The 21,990-nt window shown below is 45.2% G+C and overlaps 1 protein-coding gene across 1 annotated transcript in view; it reads right to left on the bottom strand.

Moving 5' to 3' along the window:
• Positions 1–254: 254 nt before the first annotated feature.
• The window catches only part of IL1R2 (interleukin 1 receptor type 2), a 34,591-nt gene continuing 12,855 nt past the window's right edge, over positions 255–21,990 (bottom strand). The window contains exons 2-9 of the mRNA XM_061211218.1: positions 19,124–19,248; positions 18,343–18,601; positions 12,510–12,690; positions 8,880–9,051; positions 6,682–6,744; positions 4,563–4,698; positions 3,002–3,144; positions 255–417 (exon numbers count right to left, since the gene is read on the bottom strand). Coding sequence (XP_061067201.1) covers positions 257–417; positions 3,002–3,144; positions 4,563–4,698; positions 6,682–6,744; positions 8,880–9,051; positions 12,510–12,690; positions 18,343–18,601; positions 19,124–19,248 — 1,240 coding nt within the window. The 3' untranslated portion in view covers positions 255–256. The remainder of the gene's footprint in view (positions 418–3,001; positions 3,145–4,562; positions 4,699–6,681; positions 6,745–8,879; positions 9,052–12,509; positions 12,691–18,342; positions 18,602–19,123; positions 19,249–21,990) is intronic.

The following is a 21,990-nucleotide window of genomic DNA, read 5'->3' as shown; positions in this document are numbered from 1 at the left end:
GAATGAATTCAAAAACTCATTTAGGTGTTTTCACCTCTTATTCAAAGAGCACCTCACGCCCACCCATGTGCACATTGGCTCCCGTGATTCAGTTTCAGAATAAACTTTACATGTCCACTTCAGTCTTTTACTATAAACCCACTATAAACACAGCAGCTCTGTTAAACAACTGAGGAAAAGAACAGCGTCCCTCAAAACCCAGGGCCACTTCCAGAAGAAAGGACATCGTTTGATTTGAACTTTTATTTCCTTTATTTTACTCGGATAGGATTGAGAATCTGATGGCTGGTCTTAACTCCATCAAACCATAGGCTTTTCCAGATCTGCGTTTACACCGTCTGTGCATCCATATTCCCCCTAAAACCAAGAAGATGAGGGAAAGGGGGGCCAGTGTAATCTTCCAGGAGAACGTGGCAGCTGTAGGAAGAACAGACATGTGAGGGGTGAACACGCTCCTACCACCAGATAGGACATTGCCATGCACTTTACAGAGAAGGAAGTGGTGTTTGTCCCTTCTAATAAATATGCACTGATTTTCAGAAACTAAGTCTTACACCAAGATCAAGGATACTTGAGAATGATATCTGTGGCATTAGGCAAACAAGCAAGGTAGAACAAATATCCATTGGAGAGAAGCAATGCAGAGTTGGGGAGGTGGGCAGGTGTCGATGGTCTAATTTTGTTCTACCCGTTGGGCTGCGTGCAATAAGATGCCTGTCTAGGTCTCTGCTAGCTGACTGTGACATGGCCAGCACATAATTTGCCCTTTTCCGTGAGCATGGGTGTCATGAGGAGTCAGTAAAGTAACAAAGGGAAAGAAAAACTTTGAATAAAGGAGCTTTAGGTGTCAAGATTATCGCTTGGATCCAGCTATTTTATATTCTACTCCTCGGCATCTCTGTGTTATGAAAATATAGGAAGCAATCCCTGGTGGCGCAGTGGTTAAGAATCCGCCTGCCAATGCAGGGGACACGGGCTCGATCCCTGGTCCGGGAAGATCCCACATGCCACGGAGCAACTAAGCCCGTGCGCCACAACTACTGAGCCTGCGCTCTAGAGCCCGCGAGCCACAACTACTGAGCCCGCATGCCACAACGACTGAAGCCCACGTACCTAGAGCCCGTGCTCTGCAACACGAGAAGCCACCGCAATGAGAAGCCCGCACACCGCAACAAAGAGTAGCCCCTGCTCGCCGCAACTAGAGAAAGCCCACGTGCAGCAACAGAGGCCTAACCCAGCCAAAAATAAGATAAATTAAAAACTTAATTTATTTTAGAAAATATAGGAAGTATGGATAAAAAGTTAACAAGTGGTGAGGAGGAGGGATAAATTAGGAGTTTGGGATTGACATATACACACTACTATATATAAAACAGGTAACCAACAAGGACCTAGTGTACGGCACAGGGAACTCTACCCAGTACTCTGTAATGACCTATATGGGAAAAGAATCTGAAAAAGAGTGGATATATGTATAACTGATTCATTTTGCTGTACACCTGAAACTAACAGAACATTGTAAATCAACTACACTCTAATATATAATAAAAATTAAATTTAAAAAAAGTTAACAAGCACATGGATGATGAAGCTAGAATTCTACATTTTTAAGCTACTATTTATCTTAGTCTGTGCAGGCGTTCAGGAATCGACACAATCTCAGACAATTTCTCCAGATGATTCTTACACTTTAAAATCCCTCAAGGCTTAGAAACGAGTGAAGCTTTCATTTTCAGAGCAGCCATTTAGAGGCACCTCTCAGCCCTGGTGAAAGGCTTTCAGCTGTGCCCTCTGTGATCAGTCACGGCCAACCCAGCGAAGGACATGCAGGGTCAGGGCTCACGTCTTAGAAATGTTTGCAGGTTCCCAGCATCAGGACAAGACAAACCACGGCTTCCTTTGGATCACTATTCTGAAGCCCAGCGGTGGATCCCACTTTCTGTGGAATCCTCCGTTTCCAAGTTTGTACCACCACCAACCTGCTCATGCAAATGATCTGGGACGTCAGCCTTTGCGTGTGTCCTAGGGCAACGGTTCTCAAACTTTAACATGAAAGGAGCTTGCTAAATTGCAGTCTTTGGCCTCACCCCAGAGAATCTGACCGGGTAGATCTGGGGGGTGAGCCTAGGAATCTGCATTTTCAACTAGTGGCTCAAGCCGGGGATGCTGGTATGCACGGACCACAGTTGGAGAGAAGTTATATTGTGCTGTCATTCCTGCCCTGAGGCTTACACAAATTCTCAGCTTTCCAATTAAAAGCTTGTCTGCAGCTGCCTCCCCTGCAAATACGGAAAATGTGGGGCAGTTTGTGTTTACTGCTTGTGCAGACTGCCCAGTAGGCAGGGTAAGGTTCCCGGTAGGGATCGCTTTGTCTCTTCCCTTCTTATCCTTCGGGCCGTCGACAGACTACATCACCCACGTCTCCCTTTCCTGCTCAGCGCTCGAACACCGAGAAGAAATCGATTTGTCAAAATGGTAAGTCAGGTTTTTCTTTTCTTTTGTAAATGTCCTTCCATGAGCACTGGGCTGGTTTGGCTACAGCCTTATACTTTATGTCCTGGTGACTGATGGCTGTAACCCTAAAGCTGCCTGAGCCCTGCGTACCTTCCGGTTCCCAGCTCTTGGAGGATGAAATCTCTCAACCTCGGGATAAAAAGCATTCCACCCTCCTTGAGGGGTCGTGAAAGCAGAGCCAGTCCTGCTGACCCAGGCAGAACCACTAGAGGACACGGGTTTTTTTTAAATCTATCGCAGAACCATTTTATCTTTTTTCCAAAAAAATCAGCTTCCTCTTTAAATTTCTCTTTGAGTATAATCTCCGAAAGCCAGCCTCCACCCTACCAAAAAAGTCATAAAAAATGAGAGATTTGCTTTCTGTGCTCCACTAACAGGAAACTCACGGGCCCTCCTAGGTAATCACCCGGCGTATCAGCAGCTTTATTTAGCATCTGCAGAGCATCCAACACATAGTTTTTCCCTTTAATGTCCCCAAAATCCATACCTTCTTTGACTGTGGTACGAAGCATCTGGAAACTCATTGTATTACGGACAACACATTTAAAATCCGTGTGCAAATCTTCTCTTACGACTGGATCAAAAATCAGTGGCACTTCAATGTAATTCTCATTATTTTCTGAGTATTCCCTAAGTGAGAAAACACTTAGTTAAACATAAACTGTCTTTTCAACATAGACACCTACACATTCTCAAGGCCCCACTGTGCTTAAATTGATGTCACGAATTACCAGGTTAGAGGCACTTGCCATTGTATTTGTAACTTATTTGGGAGAATTTCTAAGCCTGTTCCTGAAGGTAACAGTGACCCTGAAGATGCTGGTCACTATGATAGGATACTTGTGACAAGGAACACTTGCAGGGGCCAGTTTAGTTTGGATAATGGGGGAGAAATCACTTAAGGCCCTTGATGAACAAAGAACCAGTAGTAGGAATAGAAATGTCTAGTTTTGGGAAATTGGACTGTATCACCAAGAAATCATTTGCATATGGGAGGGCAGGGAGTTTCCAGGAATCCCGTCCTCCACGGTGTCTACTCTCATATCCACTCACTGCCAACCCTCACTCTGGAAACTCAAGTTCAGAGCTGAGGGCTGCAGATGGGCCGCAGTGGAGGGGTCTCTAATCAACAGCACTGCCATTTGCAATGTTGCAGGAATCCGAAGATGCTTCACTACGATCTGTTAGTATGAATAAAAATATCATGGATGTGGATCCACTAGGACTATTTTTTTTTAATCTATGGAGGGAAAATAGGCTCCTTTAAGCAAACAGATAGTATGAGTAAGCTGGCATGCGGCATGTGAGTTCTGCCCAAGCTTTTCACAACGAGGATTTGCAAGCAAACAGTTGCACTAACCACACATAATTTCTATCCACTAAATTGCATCCAGAAAGACCCTTTTTGATAGGCCTTTCCAAAAAGACAAAAATTGGGCCAGCAAAAGTTCAGGCAAATTCAGAGTATTGAGACTATAATTTTAAAAACACTTTATAATTTGGAACATTGAAGGGTCTGCCTTCCTCACACGCAAATGCTTTCCATTTACAAGGCCTGATTGTTCTACTTTCAGAGTGAGAAGATATTTCCCGGAGATGAAGGCTTATGAGGACAGAATCCTCGCTTTCTTTCAGAGTAACCTTCCTTAGAGACTGGAAAGAAGCAGAGGCGGCTCTCGGATCCCGTGGCTAAGTTTCAGAGTCGTTTTAAGGGCTGTGAATGTTTGACTTTGCAATGCTCAAGGAAGAAATATCTAATTAAACAGCTAGAAGAGGCAACACCAATGTCAAGTAGTAGGCTGCAGCTCATAGATTTAGAGAGAAGGCTTGATTCTCAAGAACAGTTGGTGATTCTTAGCAAAACCCAATGTTTAAGATTCTAAAAATCCAACGGAGTAGAATAAAAAATATATATATATATATTTGTAATGTGGTGTGTGTGTCATATTGATGGGTTGGCTAGGACATTGTCTCTACAAGGAAGTGGAGTCTACAGGGGGTTCACAACAGCTCTGCCCAGGGGATGAGGAAGATCTTCTCCCACTTACTGGCGCTGCCCCTCGGTCACGCGGCCCCCCTGGTAGGCATCCTCTACGTGTGTGTTGTTGGCAGTCCACCACAGCAAGGTGGTCGCGTGTATGCCAGCTCCCAGAAACACCTTACACGGGATTGTCAGTCTCGACCCTGTGACAGCAAGACGCAGCACATCAAACGTCAGAACCCAGCCAGGGGACGGGGTCACATCAGCAGATCTGAGGGGTGGATCTTTCCCCCTCTTTTCACACACCCTCACCAATTCTTTTCTTAGAAGGAAACTTAGTTCCCTCAAGCGATTCCATTCACCTAGAGCATCAGTACTTACCAAGGGTCTCCAGCCCCTTCCACTGGTCCTCAGGGCAGATGGAAACCCAGAGGCAAATGGCTTCCCCAAGGCCCCTCGGCTCCTACAGAGCATTCTGAATTCCAGAGCCGCCTTCTTCCACAGTTTATTCTTCTTGCCTCCAGAAATCCAGATCCAGAATCCAGAGGATTCTGTCTCTTTGCCCATTGCTGGTCTCTGCTCTCCTGTTTCTCCTAGGAGCTCTCCATCCCTGGTCATGTTCATTTAGGATTAATCCTTTCAAAAGCCACTGTGTTTTACATGAATGGTGCCTTCTACAGTTGTGCAATATGATGGTCCTAGGTCCCCTGCCTCAATCACTATGTTGTTTTTTTTTTTAGTCACCAAAGGGGAGGGGGAATAAATGAAAAAATCCTTCCCATGTGTTTCTTCCTCGTGGGTAATGTGCCTCCCTGGGGTGTGTGCTTTAATGCACCTGGCCACTTCAGGCTCAGAAAGCCCACTTTTCTTCCTCCTTCACATCCCTTATGACCTTAAAGATTTCTCAGCCAAAAGCAGCCCATTCGTTCTGGCCTCATATGACTCTGCCAGGCACATCAGTGCATGCAAAGCAACAGGGCGGGAGACTCAGCTCCACTGGGCTGGGGAACACAGAGGAGCAGGGGTGCTGGGGCTCTAGTCAGCACTAACCCGGGTCCCCACTTCCCCAAGCTTCCAGGAGGCTCTTCTGAGAGCCAAGGCAGCTGTCGGGAGCTGCAACTCAGGTGTCAGGCAGCAATCCCGGCGTCTGTGCAAGAGCCCTCCTTCTCCATGACCACCAATTAAAGTTTAAAATGTAAGCCCAAACACCAGACAAAAGAGGGAGGGAGGGAGGGAGGGAGGTAGGTAGGTAGATAGATAACAGATAGATAATAGATAGATAGATGACAGATAGATAGATAATAGATGATAGATGGATAGATGGATGGTTAGATAGATAATAGATGACAGATAGATAAATAGATAATAGATAGATAGATAGATAGATAGATAGATAGATGATATGTAGATAGACAGGACTCTGCAGCCAGGGTTTAATAAATGAGCATAAGACCTACAAAACCACTATATAAAAACAGACACACAGAAAAGGTACAGGCCTCACAGACACACAGGCCTGAGTCTGAACCCCAGCCAGACCCGACTATGGCTTTTTGACAGATACTGAGCCAGCGACCCCCTGGGCAGCTTTTCCTTCTGGAAATTGGGAGAAATAAGACCGCCCCACGGGGTTGATGTTGGCATTGAATGGCATCTTATCAGACTTAGCAATGCTCAATAAGAAAGTGTGTGCTGCCCAGGATGGTGGAAAATGGTGAAAACCTCTGTCATGCATTTTCATTAACTCCCTTGACCCGTTGACCAGCTATTTTGGCGATAAGAAACTGTCTCTGTGGGGACCAGCGGGGGCAGAGTCGGAGTCTTGGGGAAATGCTGAGCGTCAGCCAAGTACTGGTAAAGTGAATTATTTTAAATACACTACAGGTGCTGACTTTCTGGGGCATCATGCCTTAATCCTTTCATGCAGTTAACAACAGCTACTAGAATGTTCTGATTTTTTCACTGAGATTTTTGTAGGCAGGGTTTTCAAGAAGCAAAGTGTACATGTTTTCAGATAATGCCATTACTGACAGTATTTGGTAAAGGGAAATGTTCCCTCTCGTTTGCTATTTCCCGCTGGGGTAGGGGGACCTGCAAACCCCACGGCAGGCGCAGTCGGTGACACAGGGGTCCTGGGGCCCCAGCTTTGGGACTGCAGGCATCCAGGTGGGTTACACGGTCCTTACCCAGTGAAGCTGAGATGGTCTGGTGGGGGGAGATGATCACCGGAATCGTCTCCTCTTCTCTTTCTGAGAAAGATATGAGGAAAAGAGATTTGGTTAGGAAAGCCTTCATTGCAAGCTGAGGGTCAGGGTCTATTGTTTAGCTAATTAACTAAATTATCCTTTACAGTAGGGCCAGCCATTCATTGTGAGACTTGGCTTTTGTCTGGCAAAGGAAACCGGCTCTCCATGAAATTGAGCCTCTTTGGCCAATGCCTTTCCCAGAAGAGAGATTACTGGAAGAAGCCACAGTTAAACACATTCCACTAACAGATGTTCTCTGCTCTGTGGTAACAATTAACCATTACGCTCCCCGGCTTCCTGAATGAACCCTTAACAGGAACGTTCACGATGTCCACAGGATAGGTCTTACCCCAAAGGCTCCTCACGCTAAAGTAGCTCTCCCCACTCCCTCCCTACCACCCCATGCGCCTGCCACAGAATCCTGGAGTCGCTTCCAAAGAAATAAAAAATAAAAAAGGCACAGGGGCTCCAGAACCACCTGTTCGTGATGCTAACCCCATACTGAGTGATAAACAGAGTAACCCAGCTTGGCCACCAGGGCTTTTTAGTTGAGGTGATTGACTCTTTGGGGAGGAATTGGAACCCAGCTCCCTGAGAGGCAGGTCTCCCAGCAGCTGGAAGAAACTGGGCATCTGAACTGAAGCAGAAAGGACAGTTTATGGGGGTGGATGAAGAGCTGCCCGCGGCCACCGCTGCTCCATCCTCACGTCTTCCGCTAAAGAGCATCTGAAACCCTACCAGGAGGAAGCATTACTCAGCATCCCAGGAGAGCCTGGGGAGCAGCCGGCTTCTCCACCAGGACCAGGAGCTTTTCCCTCCCCTCACGGTCACAGGGCTGCTGCACAGAGGCTGGGGAGCAGAGAGGGGAGAAGAACGCCCCAAGGACGAGACATTAACACATCCATGGGTCCGAATTCCAGGGTGCATCAGCATCACCGGCACGGGGGTGGTGGGAGTGTTAAACACAGACTGCTAATCGTTTCTAATTCTGTAGGGCTGGGATGGGGCCTGAGATTTTGCAGGTCTGATGAGTACCCGGGTGATGCCACCACTGCCGCTGGCCGAGGACCACCCTTTGAGAACGGCTGAGACACAGTGTGGTCCGGACACAGGATTATATGTAGGTTAGCGCCCCCTAGTGTTCCTGTTCAGTATCACATGAACAGGATAATTCGGGGCCCCTTCAAAGTCACGGGATTCTCACGGATCCCCGCTGTGCGGGAGCAAGGGGTTGATGTGAATGAATCTTCACAAGACGTTAAAAGAAAATAATCTAGAGATTTCCATTCATGGGAGACACGATTTTCCCTATAGTAAAACTGAATCTCTGGATTCTCTGGGAGAAAAAAATCTTTCCCCTCACAGACCAATTACGTACATAACCTTAATATAGTTCCAAAGCTCTTTGAAATGCCCTTAAAAGACTCCAGCTGTGTAGTTACTCAGTGTGTAAAACAAAGAAAAGCGCCATACTTCCTAGGGCAGGGGCCAGAACTGCATCACTTGTGTGCCCTTTGCACCAAGCTTGATGTCCCACACGTAGGAGGCATGGAGGAAACAGTGGATAAACTTGACATGCTAATCAGTACTGTTCACAACATTATTTTCAGGTAGAACTCATTGAAACCAATGAGATCCCTCACTATTTAAAATCCTGGTTTCAAGGGTAACTAGACCTGCTTGGGAAAGACCAGAAAAGGGCAATTTTCACCACATATGCCAATGCATAGCCTTCTCACTGAAAAATCCAATAAAATCCTAGTATCCTAGAATTATACACAAAGTTATGGCAACCGTGTCCTGATAGCTGGCCCTGGAGGTGCAAGCCTTCCAAAGAGACCTTCCAAAGAGACCTTCCAAGAGAACCACTGTTTGGCCTCCTCTAGTGGTACATGTTTTAGCCTCAGACTTGGAACCCTGTCAACTACCCAGGGATTCACCATTCCTCATAAAAACACCCTGCTTCCTATCTTTCCAAGTGTCCTACACATCTTAGGAGCCTGATGCTTAGAGAGTTGCCATATCTGTTTTCCTTTCATACCAAAGACATTCGAAGAATTCTACGGGAACCCTAACTTTTTCCTTGCATGCTTGTTGCTGAACCAGGGTGCAGAGGTACCTTGATGGCAAGTACTCACTCTTGACACGGAGTTTGATATTCCTGGTGATGTTGTATTGCCTGCCTCTGTGGGCAAACGTCATGGCACACCGATAATAGCCCGCATCCTCCAGAGACACGTTGTTTACCACTAAGCGAGTTCCCCTCACACTTAGAAATTTCTCATTGTCTTGATCCAAAGGGAGAGAATCCTTAGGAGAAAATGTTTTTCAAAGTTACGCTATATCTTAATTGACATCTCAAAAACTATGAACAGCATTGGTATTATCCATCACTGTTGAATTTGCAATCCAAGAATCGCTCTGATATTTACTTTGCAAATATTGTCCTTTGGGACATGCTTTTTTTAAATTTTTATTTATTTATTTATTTATCTATGGCTGTGTTGGGTCTTCATTTCTGTGCTAGGGCTTTCTCCACTTGCGGCAAGCGGGGGCCACTCTTCATCGCGGTGCGTGGGCCTCTCACTATCGTGGCCTCTCCCGCTGCGGAGCACGGGCTCCAGACGCGCAGGCTCAGTAATTGTGGCTCACGGGCCGAGTTGCTCCGCGGCATGTGGGATCTTCCCAGACCAGGGCTCGAACCCGTGTCCCCTGCATTGGCAGGCAGATTCTCAACCACTGCGCCACCAGGGGGGCCCATAGGGCATGCTTTTAACTGTATTTTTAGGAGGGGGAGTTTGTTAGCATATAACACAGAATGGCTGGGTTTGTTTAAGCAGAATGTTTAAAGCACATTTGCTTTGGCACAATGGGGAAAAAGAAAACTATCTTCTTTGACAAAGTAGGTGATTAAACTATAAATATATTTATGGCCTAACAGCTGCCTATAGATCTTGGGAAACATCCAGAAAGGAGTGCTATGACGTAGTCATGGCAACTTGCAGAACAATGCTCAGAAGAGTTGATGTTGCAGTAATCACTTTAAAAATCATCTCAATTTTAGGAGTCAGTAGAGACAGAAAAATTTGTAAGACAAAAATAAATTTGGGGCTTCCCTGGTGGCACAGTGGTTAGGAATACGCCTGCCAATGCATGGGACACGGGTTCGAGCCCTGGTCCGGGAAGATCCCACATGCCGCGGAGCAGCTGGGCCCGTGCGCCACAACTACTGAGCCTGCGCTCTAGAGACCACGAGCCACAACTACTGAGCCCATGTGCCACAACTACTGAAGCCCACGCGCCTAGAGCCCATGCTCCACAACAAGAGAAGCCACCACAATAAGAAGCCCGCGCACCACAACGAAGAGTAGCCCCTGCTCGCCGCAACTAGAGAAAGCCTGAGCACAGCAACAAAGAACCAACATAGCCAAAAACACATAAATAAATTTATTTTTAAAAATAATAATAAAAAAAAATAAATGTGAGACATGAGACCACACTTCCCGTATAGAGAAAAGTTACTGTGCATTCTACAGAGCAGACCCTCAAGAGGGAGGTCTCCAATAACAGAGAACACACCCTCATGAGCACAAAATGTTCTCAGGAACATCTCTTTCAAAACCATGATGATTGTGGGGCTTCCCTAATGGTGCAGTGATTGAGAGTCCACCTGCCAATGCAGGGGACACAGGTTCGATCCCTGGTCCGGGAAGATCCCACATGCCACGGAGCAGCTGGGCCTGTGTGCCACAACTACTGAGCCCGTGTGCCACAACTACTGAGCCTGCGCTCTAGAGACCACGAGCCACAACTACTGAGCCCATGTGCCACAACTACTGAAGCCCACACGCCTAGAGCCCATGCTCCACAACAAGAGAAGCCACCGCAGTGAGAAGCCCACGCACTGCAATGAAGAGTAGCCCCTGCTCGCCACAACTAGAGAAAGCCCGTGTGCAGCAATGAGGACCCAACACAGCCAAAAATGAATAAATAAATTAATTTTTAAAAAAAGAAATGCCTTTAAAAAAAATGATGATTGCAATAGTCATATATAACCTTGAGTCATTTCAGAGACTTTCTGAATGAGAACACAGGCATAACTGGAATAGTTCGTCAACCACATAGCTCATGATGTCTAATTGTACAATGTATTTAATTAAAGAAAGATATTTCATTGTTCCCAGCATGAGTGATCAAATATAAAAAAAGCCAAACAGGGCCCAGCAGCACCATTATTCCTGGGCCTATGAGCCCCCAGGTCTCCCCCGTGTGGCAGGGATGTGTGGGTTCTGGCCTCCGGGGTCAGAGGTTTGGTTTCACCCTCTACCAGCTGCATGACCTTCAGCACATTCCTTACATTTCCGGTCTCTGTTTCCTAATCTGTAAAATGGAGATATTAACAACCCCTACTGCCCTGGGTTCATGTCAGGGAGTTTAGAACAGACTTGTACACAGAACGTGCTCAGTAATGATTAGCATTCTTAGGACGGGAACAAATATTATTATTAAGCACCACCATGATACCCTTGTCCACCCAAATTTATTGAGGACGATTTACAAGTCAAGCACTGCACGAGGTGCTTCACACACTGTGCTCCATTTAATCTCAAGACAATCTCAGGCAGTGGGAGTGACGAACTGCCATCTTGCAGAGGGAACAGGTTTAAGAGGTAAAATAACTGACCAAGGCTATACAAAACGTCAGTGAAGAAGCAGGGTTTCCAATCCAGACTGGTCAACCCCAGAACCTGTGCTCTTTCCTCTACGGTAAAATCCCTCACTTGACCTTTTCATGCTCTTACAAAACCAAGAGCTCCATAATTGGGCAGGCTAACTCATAGGAGCTGGCTGCTTACTTTCTCCGAAAATCATTTAAAAGTTTCCAATATTAAATTGACATCCTATAGATATCTTGTAGTTAGAATACTAGTCAACTGGTCAACCTATTTTTTGATTAAAGGGTTAGTTTCTATCCATTTTTAAACAAATAACTGTACTTTTCAGTATCAATCTATGGTGTATATCAGGAGTCAGCAACTTTTTCTGTAAAGGGCCAGAGAGTAAATATTTTAGGCCTACGGTCCACGTGGCCTCTGTTCAACTACTCAACTCTGCCACTGCCCCACGAAAACACAGAAATAAATGAGCGTGTCCCAGTAAAACATTACTTATAGACACTGAGATTTGAGTTTTATATTATTTTCATGGGTCATGAAATATTAGTCTTTTTTTTTAACCATTTAAACAAGTGAAAACTATCCTTAGCTGGTGAACATACAAAAACGGGTGGCAGCTCAATTTTTGGCCCTGGCTGTCATTTGCCCACACCTGGTCTAAACAAGGGAGCCAATGATAGTAGATATTTATTCAGCCAGTCAAGACACAAACTTGTGTTTATATTTACTCCTTTAACTCAAAGGTTGATTTTTATGTGCTTTCAAAAAACTCTATTAACATGTGTATCAAGTTGTTAAATAGTTCTTTCTAAAAATTTCTATAGACAAACAACAGAGTAAAAAGCTATTTCCTTCAGCTGTTATTTATTCTGCATTCATTTCACACTCTGTCTTTTCAAATCACCATCTGAGGACCCTTACCCAAGCCCTATAAAGACTAATAGAGTATATTAATCATGGCCCTTTTTAAAATCACTGGTTTAAAAAAATAGAAATATAAAAGTGAACATATTGTCTTCAAATGAGTATTTTATATCTTTCCTATGGCTCATGAAACACCTTTTCATTAAATGGCAATTCTTAAAGACGTACCTTGTACCATCGAATCTTCACGTCAGTTTTGTTCCCGATGAATTCACTCAGATCAGGACAAACTAATAACCCAGAGGCTGACAAGGTTATAATTTGCGGGTAGGAGATGAGAGGCAGGGAAGCTTCTGTCTTCTCAAAAACCCTGAGCTCAACGGACATTTCGTCACAGTAAGAGGCATTTCTGATTTAAAAGGGAAAAAAAGGAATAATAAATGGCAAGGCAAAATGAAAATAAAACTAAATGAAATTAAGAATAATTCCCCAATCTCATTAAATTCTGCATTCTTTATTTTCCTCATTTGTATTGCAATACTTTTGTCCCTGGTCCTTTTGAATCTTCGGAGCACAAAAAAAAAAAAAAAAAAAAAAAAACCACATCATAATTGTCATATAGAAATGCTGATATAATCTGCATGTTTCCAAAAAGGACCCTCCACAAGCCTGATTTCAAGACCATTGAGGGCCAGTAAAAAACCCTCAAGTCCTCTTCAAAGGGGCCTAAACCCTTCCAGGTTCCAGGGGAGGTTCTTGATCACAGCCCCAGTATGCTCCAAATTCCTGGTCCAGGCAACCTTATCTAGATGGAGAGATTGTTTCCTAAGAGCCGCTGTTTCCTTATAAAGAAAATCCTCTTTACTTCTCTTGGAAATCATTTATCAACTGAAGTCAAATTTCAGAAAACTGCGGAGCACTTTGTATAAGATCTAGAAATGATTTTTGCAATACTGCACAGGGGAGATTAACTTGGTAAATTTGTTTGTTTGGTTTTTATTTATTTTTTTGGTGGGTCTAACTATAATCTCAATATCATCATTCTATCAAGACCCTAGAACTGGGGAAGGGGCAGAGGCAAAACACTGACAGAAACACAGACGATGTGGAGGGAAGGACAGAGGATATTAGTTCAAACTATTTTTTTAAGTAGAAAAACATAAAGATATAATTAGCTCAGCTAAGCGGCTGGCGACCTACCTAAGAAACACTGGACATCAACACAGAAAATGAGCATGTGTGTTTTATGGGGTTGGGAGGTAGGGGTACAGCAAAATGTAAAAAAATCTATACCCAAAGAAGGAACAAAATCTGAAAATTATATATGAGAGTAAAAAGTGATAAATGCTTACTACCCGAAAGCAAAAAGAAATTAATTCAAATATATAACGCCAATATCTATATTCTACTTCATATCTGGCTGAAGAAAGGAAAAAGATGAAAAACATTTTATGCACGAAGAAATGCAGACAGCTATCACCTGGAAGAATGCATAATCTCACTGCAAATCAAAGAAAGGCAAATGAGGGCAAGTCTGAAAAACAGAGCACACCTGAAAATAGCCCTCCCAGCAGCTCCTGGGGAGGAGAGCATGCCAGGCTCTGTGCTCTGCAATACATCATTTCATTTATTCTCCAACCCTGTGATACTACTGTATCACTTTTAGATGAGGAAAATTAGGTATGCAGAAAGTAAGTAAATTCCTAAGGCTATAGAGCCTCTAAGAGGTCAAACCAAGGTTAGAAGCCAGTAGGGCTGTGGGAAAACCTGTAAATCAGGGCATTACATCCAGACACCAAGCTTACGAGACATATTGAGAGTTACAAACCTGTTCACATTACTGATCCCACATCCCCCTTGGGCAACAGCCCCCCCCGTGAAAATAACTCAAAAGAAAGATGGGTGGGGAAATCATTTGATCACCGCTCATATTCCCCATGTAGTGTGGCAGCCCCACAGCAAAGAGGTGGTTGTCATTTGTGCCATCCACCAGATATGTCCTGTCCCCCATCCAGAGCAGACGGTGGGGTTACACGTCCTGGCACTGAGACCTGGGGGCCGCGTGGCCCAGCAGCATCACTTTGCCCATCCTGATGGACAGAACAGCTATGTGGGTTCTAGGTCACAAAATTATAAACAGCACAGGAGCAGGGCCGTTTTATGCCCTGTGACTGTAAATGCCAAAGGGCATTATGGCAGCTGCTGGTGATTCTCTCTCTGTTAGACCCCAATCCTGAAGATGGAAGAGAGTTTTAGAGGTCAGCCAGGGGAACTCTCCCATGAGCTAAGAAAGATTAACCCACATCAGGTTTCCCCGGCCTCTCAATCTCAGATCTCTTTTTTCTACAAGAATAGAAAACAAAATAAGGTATTAAGCACAAATTTTTTAATCAAGTATAAAAACAAACTTTAAGGCAAATATGACTCAGCTCATATCTCCCTAATTTTTGCATATTATCACTTCAGTAGTAAATAAGTCTTGCTATTGGGGAAAGAAAGGCCATTTCCATGTGCATATTGACACCTACAACGGTGCTCCCCATACTCTATGCTTCATATGCTGTGATTTCACAGAACCCTCCCAACAAACCTCTTTACAAAGGAGAAAACTGAGGCCCATAAATATCAAATAATAAGACCAAGGTCCTACCAGGTAGCAAATGAGGACTAAGATTCACATCCATATCATTTTGACTCCAAATTCCGTTCTATTTCTACCACACTATTAAGTTTTCCTCGTAGTGTTCCTTAGAAACACGTTAGAATTTTTGACACTAAAAAGGAAAGAAAAACTATGCATTTATAGCTATTGTAAAATCAGATATCCAGGGACTTCCCTGGTGGTGCAGTGGTTAAAAGTCCGCCTGCCAATGCGGGGGACACAGGTTCAAGCCCTGGTCCGGGAAGATCCCACATGCCGCGGAGCAACTAAGCCCATGCACCACAACTACTGAGCCTGCACTCTAGAGCCCACGAGCCGCAACTACTGAGCCCATGTGCCACAACTACTGAAGCCCGTGCGCCTAGAGCTCGTGCTCTGCAACAAGAGAAGCCACCACAATGAGAAGCCCGTGCACCACAACGAAGAGTAGCCCCTGCTCACCGCAACTAGGGAAAGCCCGTGCGCAGCAACGAAGACCCAACAGAGCCAAAACTAAAAATAAATATATTGATTAATTTTTTTAATAATAAAAAATAAAAAGTGAAAAATACAGATGAAATCAAATTTAATAAAATATATTTTTTAAAAAATCAGATATCCACATTTCTCTGATATGAAAATATGAGATTGTCTGCCTGCTTCCATTGACAGGACTGAAATCCCCCCCCCCCACACACACACACCCCGTCTAGGACTGGGTTTGATATTGTCTGAAATTCTCCCATTCACCAGTAATTTCTTTGTGCTGAGAATGTCACTTTCTTTGGTTGTCTTTCTAAATATAAATACTCGTGGGCAGAGTTTCTCCTTAAGTCAAATGAGTTTATGAAATCTGGGGAGACTCTGAAGCTGGCTGGTGAGGATGATTAGAGCCTTGTAGTGGAAGAGAGGCAGCAGCTGAAGAAACAAGGCCAAGAAGAGTATTTCCCAGTCATGCCAATGGTCTGTCCTAATCCTTTCAGAAGAACTAACTCAGGAAATGTTTAAGGTTGCCAACACTAGGCCTACAACTTTCTCCTTCAAGAAGCAGCAAGGTATGCCTAGACCATTCAATGGGGAAAGGACAGTCTTTTCAATAAAAGATCTTAGGAAATCTGGTCAGCCACATGCAAAAGAATGAAGTTGGCCCATGAACTTACCCATATACAAAATTTAACTCAAAATGGATCAAAGACCAAAACATAAGAGCCAAAACTATAAAAATGTTTAGAAGAAAACACAGAGGGAAAGCTTCATGGCATTAGACATGATTTCTTGGCTATGACATGAAAAGCACAGGCAACCAAAGAAAAATTAGATAAATTGAACTTCATCAAAATTTAAAACTTTTGTCCATCAAAGGACATTATCAGCAGAGTGAAAAGGCAACCCATGCAATGGAAGAAAATATTTGCACGTCATATATCTGGTAAGGCATTGATATCCAGAATACATAAGGAATTCCTACAACTCAAAAACAAATAAACAAGCAACTTGATTTTAAAGTGGGCAAATGACTTGAATAGACATTTCTCCAAAGAAGATACACAGATGGCCAGTAGAGCACATGGAAAGATGCTCAAGATCACTAATCATTAGGGAAATGCAAATCAAAATCACAGTGATACTACCAAATGTAAAATAGATAGCTAGTGGGAAACAGCTGCATAGCACAGGGAGATCAGCTCGGTGCTTTGTGACCACCTAGAGGAAGGGGATATGGGGATATATGTATACATATAGCTGATTCACTTTGTTAGACAGCAGAAGCTAACACAACATTGTAAAGCAATTATACTCCAATAAAGATGTTAAAAAAAAATCACAGTGATATACCACTTCACCCCCATTAGAATGGCTATTAAAAAACAGAAAATAATAAGTGTTGGTAAGGATGTTGAGAAATTGGAACCCTTGTACATTGCTGGAGGGAATGTAAAATGGTCTGGCCACTGTGGAAAACAATATAAGTTCCTCAAAATTAAATACAGAATTACCATACGATGCACCAATTCCATTTCTGGCTATATACTCAAAAGAATTGAAATCGGGGACTCAAATTTTTGTACAGCCATGTACAAACAGCATTATTCACGACAACCAAAAGGCAGAAGCAGCGTAAGTGTCCCTTGATGGATAAATGGATAAACAAAATATGGTATGTACAGTTGACCCTTGAACAACACAGGTTTGAATTGTGTGGGTCCACTTGTACACAAATTTTTTTCAATAGTAAATACTATAGTATTACACAATCCATGTTGATTGGATCCACGGAGGCAAAACTGAGGATACTGAGGAACCGTGGATACTGAAGGCTGACTATAAGTTATACACAGATTGTTGACTTTAGGGGTTGGTGCCCCTCACCCCCGTGTTGTTCAAGGGTCAACTGTACATATAATGGAATATTATTCAGCCTTAAAAAGGAAGGAAATCTTGACACCTGCTACAACATGGATGAACCTTGAAGACATTGTGCTGAGTGAAATAAGCCAGTCACGGAAGGACAAATACTGTGGTACTTGGAATATGAGGTACTTGGAATAGTCAAATTCATCGAGACAGAATAAAGGTAGAATGGGGGTTGCCAGGAGCTGGTGGGGAGGGGAAGTTGAAGAGTTGTTGTTCAGTGGGGACAGAGTTTCAGCTTGGGAAGATGAAAAGAGTTCTGGAGCTGGATGGTGGTGATGGTCACACAAACCATGTGAATGTACTTAACCCAACTGAATGGTACACTTAAAAAGGGTTAAAATGGTAAATTTTATGTTATGCTTATGTTACCACAATTAAAGGGAAAAAAAGCAACAGGACAAAGAGGAAGGAGACTACACCCCATGTCAGTAGCTGTGGGTTCCAGCCTCACCTCCATACCCACCACCTGGGAGAACTTTCTAAGTGAGGTTGGTTCCCCCAGGTGTGCAATAAGCAGTGGGATTAACCTCTTCCTAAAGTCTCACCTGGGTCTCCAGTTCTACTCAGTGTTCTACATCTATTTCTCGGGTCCTTGTGGATTCAGCAGTGAACAAAACAAGCCAAGTCCCTGTCCTCTGGAGTTTATGTTCTAACAGGGTAGACAAACTTTAAATACATAAAACACATATATATGTGACAGATGAGGAAAAATAAGCACAGGGTAAGGGGAGAGTGACAGGAGTCCTGCTTTAGATAAAGTGGCCAGGGACATCCTCTCCATAGAGGTGACACTTGAGCAGAGACTTCAGTGAAGGGAGAGAGGGCGCCATGAGGACATCTGTGGACAGGCTCTCAGGTAGGAGGTATTTCAGTGACAGTGAAGTGGATGTAAGGTGGGTTCCCACCTGTGTGCTGGGTTTTGAAATCCAGCTTGTCATGGAAACGCCATGCAAGCATCCATTCCGCAAGGGCCCCCCTTCCCACCCTCATCCCAGAGGGGCTGACCTGACAGTGCAGATGTAGGTGCCAGAGTCCCCCCGCGAGGCTGGCACAATCCAGAGGCCACCGTCCTGGACCCACACTCGCATCTCTTCCTCCCCTGGGACCATCGTGGTGGAGTCGTTTCTACGCCATGTCACATTGACGTGGGTGCTAGCAGAGTCCCAGTATGGCACCTGGGGGCACCTCATGGCCACAGGCTCCCCTTCTACCTTGAACCTGGTTTTGGGATGCCTGCCATGAAATTGGCAGCTTCCTGCAGCCACTGAAGGAGAAAGAACCCACAGTCAGGCTTTGGGTCCATCCAAGGAAGCCACATGCCCCTGACAACGTGGGGGCCCCATGAACCCCTCCTCTCACAAAGATCTCAAAACTCCCAAATAACAAGGTTAGGGCTACTATCAAGTCCCATCAACATTTTGTGGGAAAAGTTAAGTCAGGTTCACATGATGACAAAAAAAGTTTGGCCTCATTTTTGACTTGTTGATGCCTTATCATTCAGAGTCGATCTTGATTGAGTTCAGCTTAGTTGCAGCAGGTCGTACGGTTACAATCCAAAAGCACCTTTCGTCAAGGGCAAAAGCAGGGTCTCTTTGGTTTGCTCCTTTGGCAGGAATGACCGATGCCCAGAGCAAGCTCGTGCACCAGAGGAGACGGGCAAGAGGAAGACTCCGTCACCTACCAACACCTTGCTTTTTGAGGACAACAGAACCTCCCTAGAGAAGCAACTCCTTTCCCCAGATAAGCTGCAGGCACGTTCCCTCCAGCTGAAAGAGTCACTTCTTACCCATGTGTTCCTCAGGCTGGATGGTGAAGACAGAGACACACATCAACGTGGACCAGATGAACATCACTCCCGGCAACTTCTGGAGGACACAGGAAGTGGAGACCGCAGGTCCAGCACCCCACAGCCTAGGGGAGGACACGGAGGAGGGGTCACCAAGAACCACCGACGCCCAAAGAGAGAACCCCTTGAGGATGGTCCCAGGGGCGGGTTCTGGAGGTTTCCCCTGATGACCAAAACCCTTTTGCCTGGATTTTTTAACAAGAAAACTCAAATTTTTGAATTTATTCCTCTACAGCAATTTTCACTGGAATAGGAGTTCTGTCTCTTAAGTGTTTCTCTCTCCTGAAGCGTGCCTTAGCACTCCCTACCCCTCGGCCTGATAGGCTCTTTCCTCACCTAAGGCCACTGCTAGGGTCTGGGCTCAGGCATCACTCTTGGTGAGGTCTTCCCTGACCTTCCCGTAAAGTTGCACCACCTTCTGCCCCAGTGCTCCATATTTCCTTTCCTGCTCTGTTGCTCTCTATGGCGTTTATCATTGACCATGTCTCTTCTCTCCAGCATGTAAGCTGCATGTGCTCAGGACCCGACTTTATTTTATTCACAGCTGTTTCCCTAACTCCTATTTGTTGAATGAAGGGATGAGTGAATGAATCACCAGGAGTCAAAAGTTCCTTATATTTTACTGGTCAGAGAACTCTTCCTATAGTCTTTATGGATTAACTCTTATTTTACATACAACTCTGACATACGCTGAGGGATTCAGCATACCCTCTGATCTAGAGCATCCCCGAGGAAAAAGCAAAATGAGGGCCAAAAAGTGAATAATTTATACAAGCTCACGAAGCATTCCTCCCTACCAACCTCCCCAAGGCTGGAGTATCAGATGCCTCTGCATCTCCCCGTGGTCCCTCTGCATCTCCCTGTGGTCCCTCCCACGCTTTATCGCAGTTGCCTGTTGTATCGCTAGCTGCTGCCACAACAATACTGCTAACAAGCCAGCCCCAAATTGAATGCCATACGACACCAGTCATTTGTTCTTGCTCACAGGTCTGTGTGTCAGATGGAGCTTGGCTGACCTAGATTAGGCTGGGTTAGTCTCGGCTCCAAGCTTCAGGTGGGACCCAAGTCAGCTCCATGGGTGTCTCACCCTCCTTGGACCAGTGACTTCCTGGGAGGTGATCTTCTCATGTGATGGCAAAACTCAAACAATGTGGGCAAAAGCACTCAAGGCCTTGCTTGCTCAGAACTAGCTCACTCTTTTTGGCCCACATTCCGTTGGCCAAAGCAAGACATGTGGCCAAACTGCCATCTGTGGGACCAGGAAATACCCCCACCTGTAGTGGGAGGAGCTGCAAAGTTACACCAGGAGGGGAATGAAGTGGGAGCAATCAGGCCATCCACCACACCTGTGACTTGTCTGGCTCCCACGGGTGGGGACGGCCTTGAGGACAGAGGCTGGGTCTTATTCACAGCCTTCATGGACTACACGGTGCCCAGTTCCAGAAGTTACCAGGGAATGTGTACGATTGAAAGTCTACCAGGGAGTTGGGAGTGATGAGTGAATCCAGAAAAACATCCTTACCGGTACCTCCTCCCCATATCCTTGAAGGAGTCTGACTTTTTCCCTGTTCCTGGCACAGATACAGTTCTGAATGTCTCCAGTAAAACCAGATGGCTCTTAACTGGCCAGGGCAGGGTTGGCAGACAGAGGAAGTAACCCTTGCACTCTAGAAACCCCCCTCCCCGTCAATGGGGAACCATCAGAAGGCAGGGGCTCAGAGCTGCATCCTGAGCTCCCCCACTGGTGATGAGGCACAGGGGGTGATGTGGAGGACCTGAGACTTTCCCCTTAGTTGGGTGTCTGCCCCGGGCTGTCTCCCCTAAGTTCTTCCTGCTTCTACAGGGTCCTATCCTTCACGTGTTCCTGAAACCCAGACATTTCCTGTAACTTTAACCCCACCCAAGGTTCACCAGGCCACTTGCTTAGCCTAAAGGTCACACCAACATTGATCACGTTGCTTTGTCCTCTTTGGGCAGGGACTAGCTTATCACGTCCCAACCATACTGGTCCCAGCCAGACTCACGAGTTCTCTAGTAAGGACATGAAAGAAACAGGAGTTAAACACACCACGTGCAATCAATACCACGTATCCAAGTAAATGAATGAAGTCAAAGACGTTGACCCAGGGACCAGTGGAACGGTTACCGCTGTTGTGCTAAATACTGAGCGTTTGTTCCTTCATTTTGCCCCCATGATGTGAATATCTCTCCAAATCTACGGATGATGCAATAGAATAAAGAGGTGAAGTAGCTTGGCCAATATCTCACAGCTAGTACGCGGGGGTTGACGTTTAAACCCAGGATTGGTGATTGCAAAGCCCTTACTCTTCAAAAATGTAGTTTCTGTGACAGATGGTGCTAATTTCCTCCTCCAAAGTCGGCTTCCCCAGTAACAGAACCCCCGACTCTTACCTGGGCACCGCCCCATCCACACAAAGACTACATTTCCCATCCTCCCTTGCAACTAGGAGTGGCCACGTGACAAGATTTGGGCCAATGAAATGTCAGTGGAAATGTATGACCCTCCCAAGGTGTCAACTTAAAAGTCTCCTCAAAAAACTTAAAAGTCTCCACTTCAAAGTCGGCCTTGCTGCCGGCTCAGTGTGGATATGGTGGGTGGATTGAGCCACGTGCAGACCACGTGCTTAAGTGGTGGGGTGACCACAGGAGCCTGGTCCTCAGCGGCTTTGTGGAGCTACCCTCCCCCACCCCGACTGCCTCCTTTTATATGTTCAGGCTTCCTGTCATCCTCACCCCGAATCCCTAATCTTAAGGACCCCAGGGAAGGAGCCCGGCCGGGTTCTGTC

The sequence above is a fragment of the Eubalaena glacialis genome, chromosome 14 (assembly GCF_028564815.1).
Source record: "Eubalaena glacialis isolate mEubGla1 chromosome 14, mEubGla1.1.hap2.+ XY, whole genome shotgun sequence".
Classification (NCBI taxonomy): domain Eukaryota; kingdom Metazoa; phylum Chordata; class Mammalia; order Artiodactyla; family Balaenidae; genus Eubalaena; species Eubalaena glacialis.
Note: the sequence above shows the minus strand (reverse complement) of the source record. Positions and strands in the feature narration are given on the sequence as shown.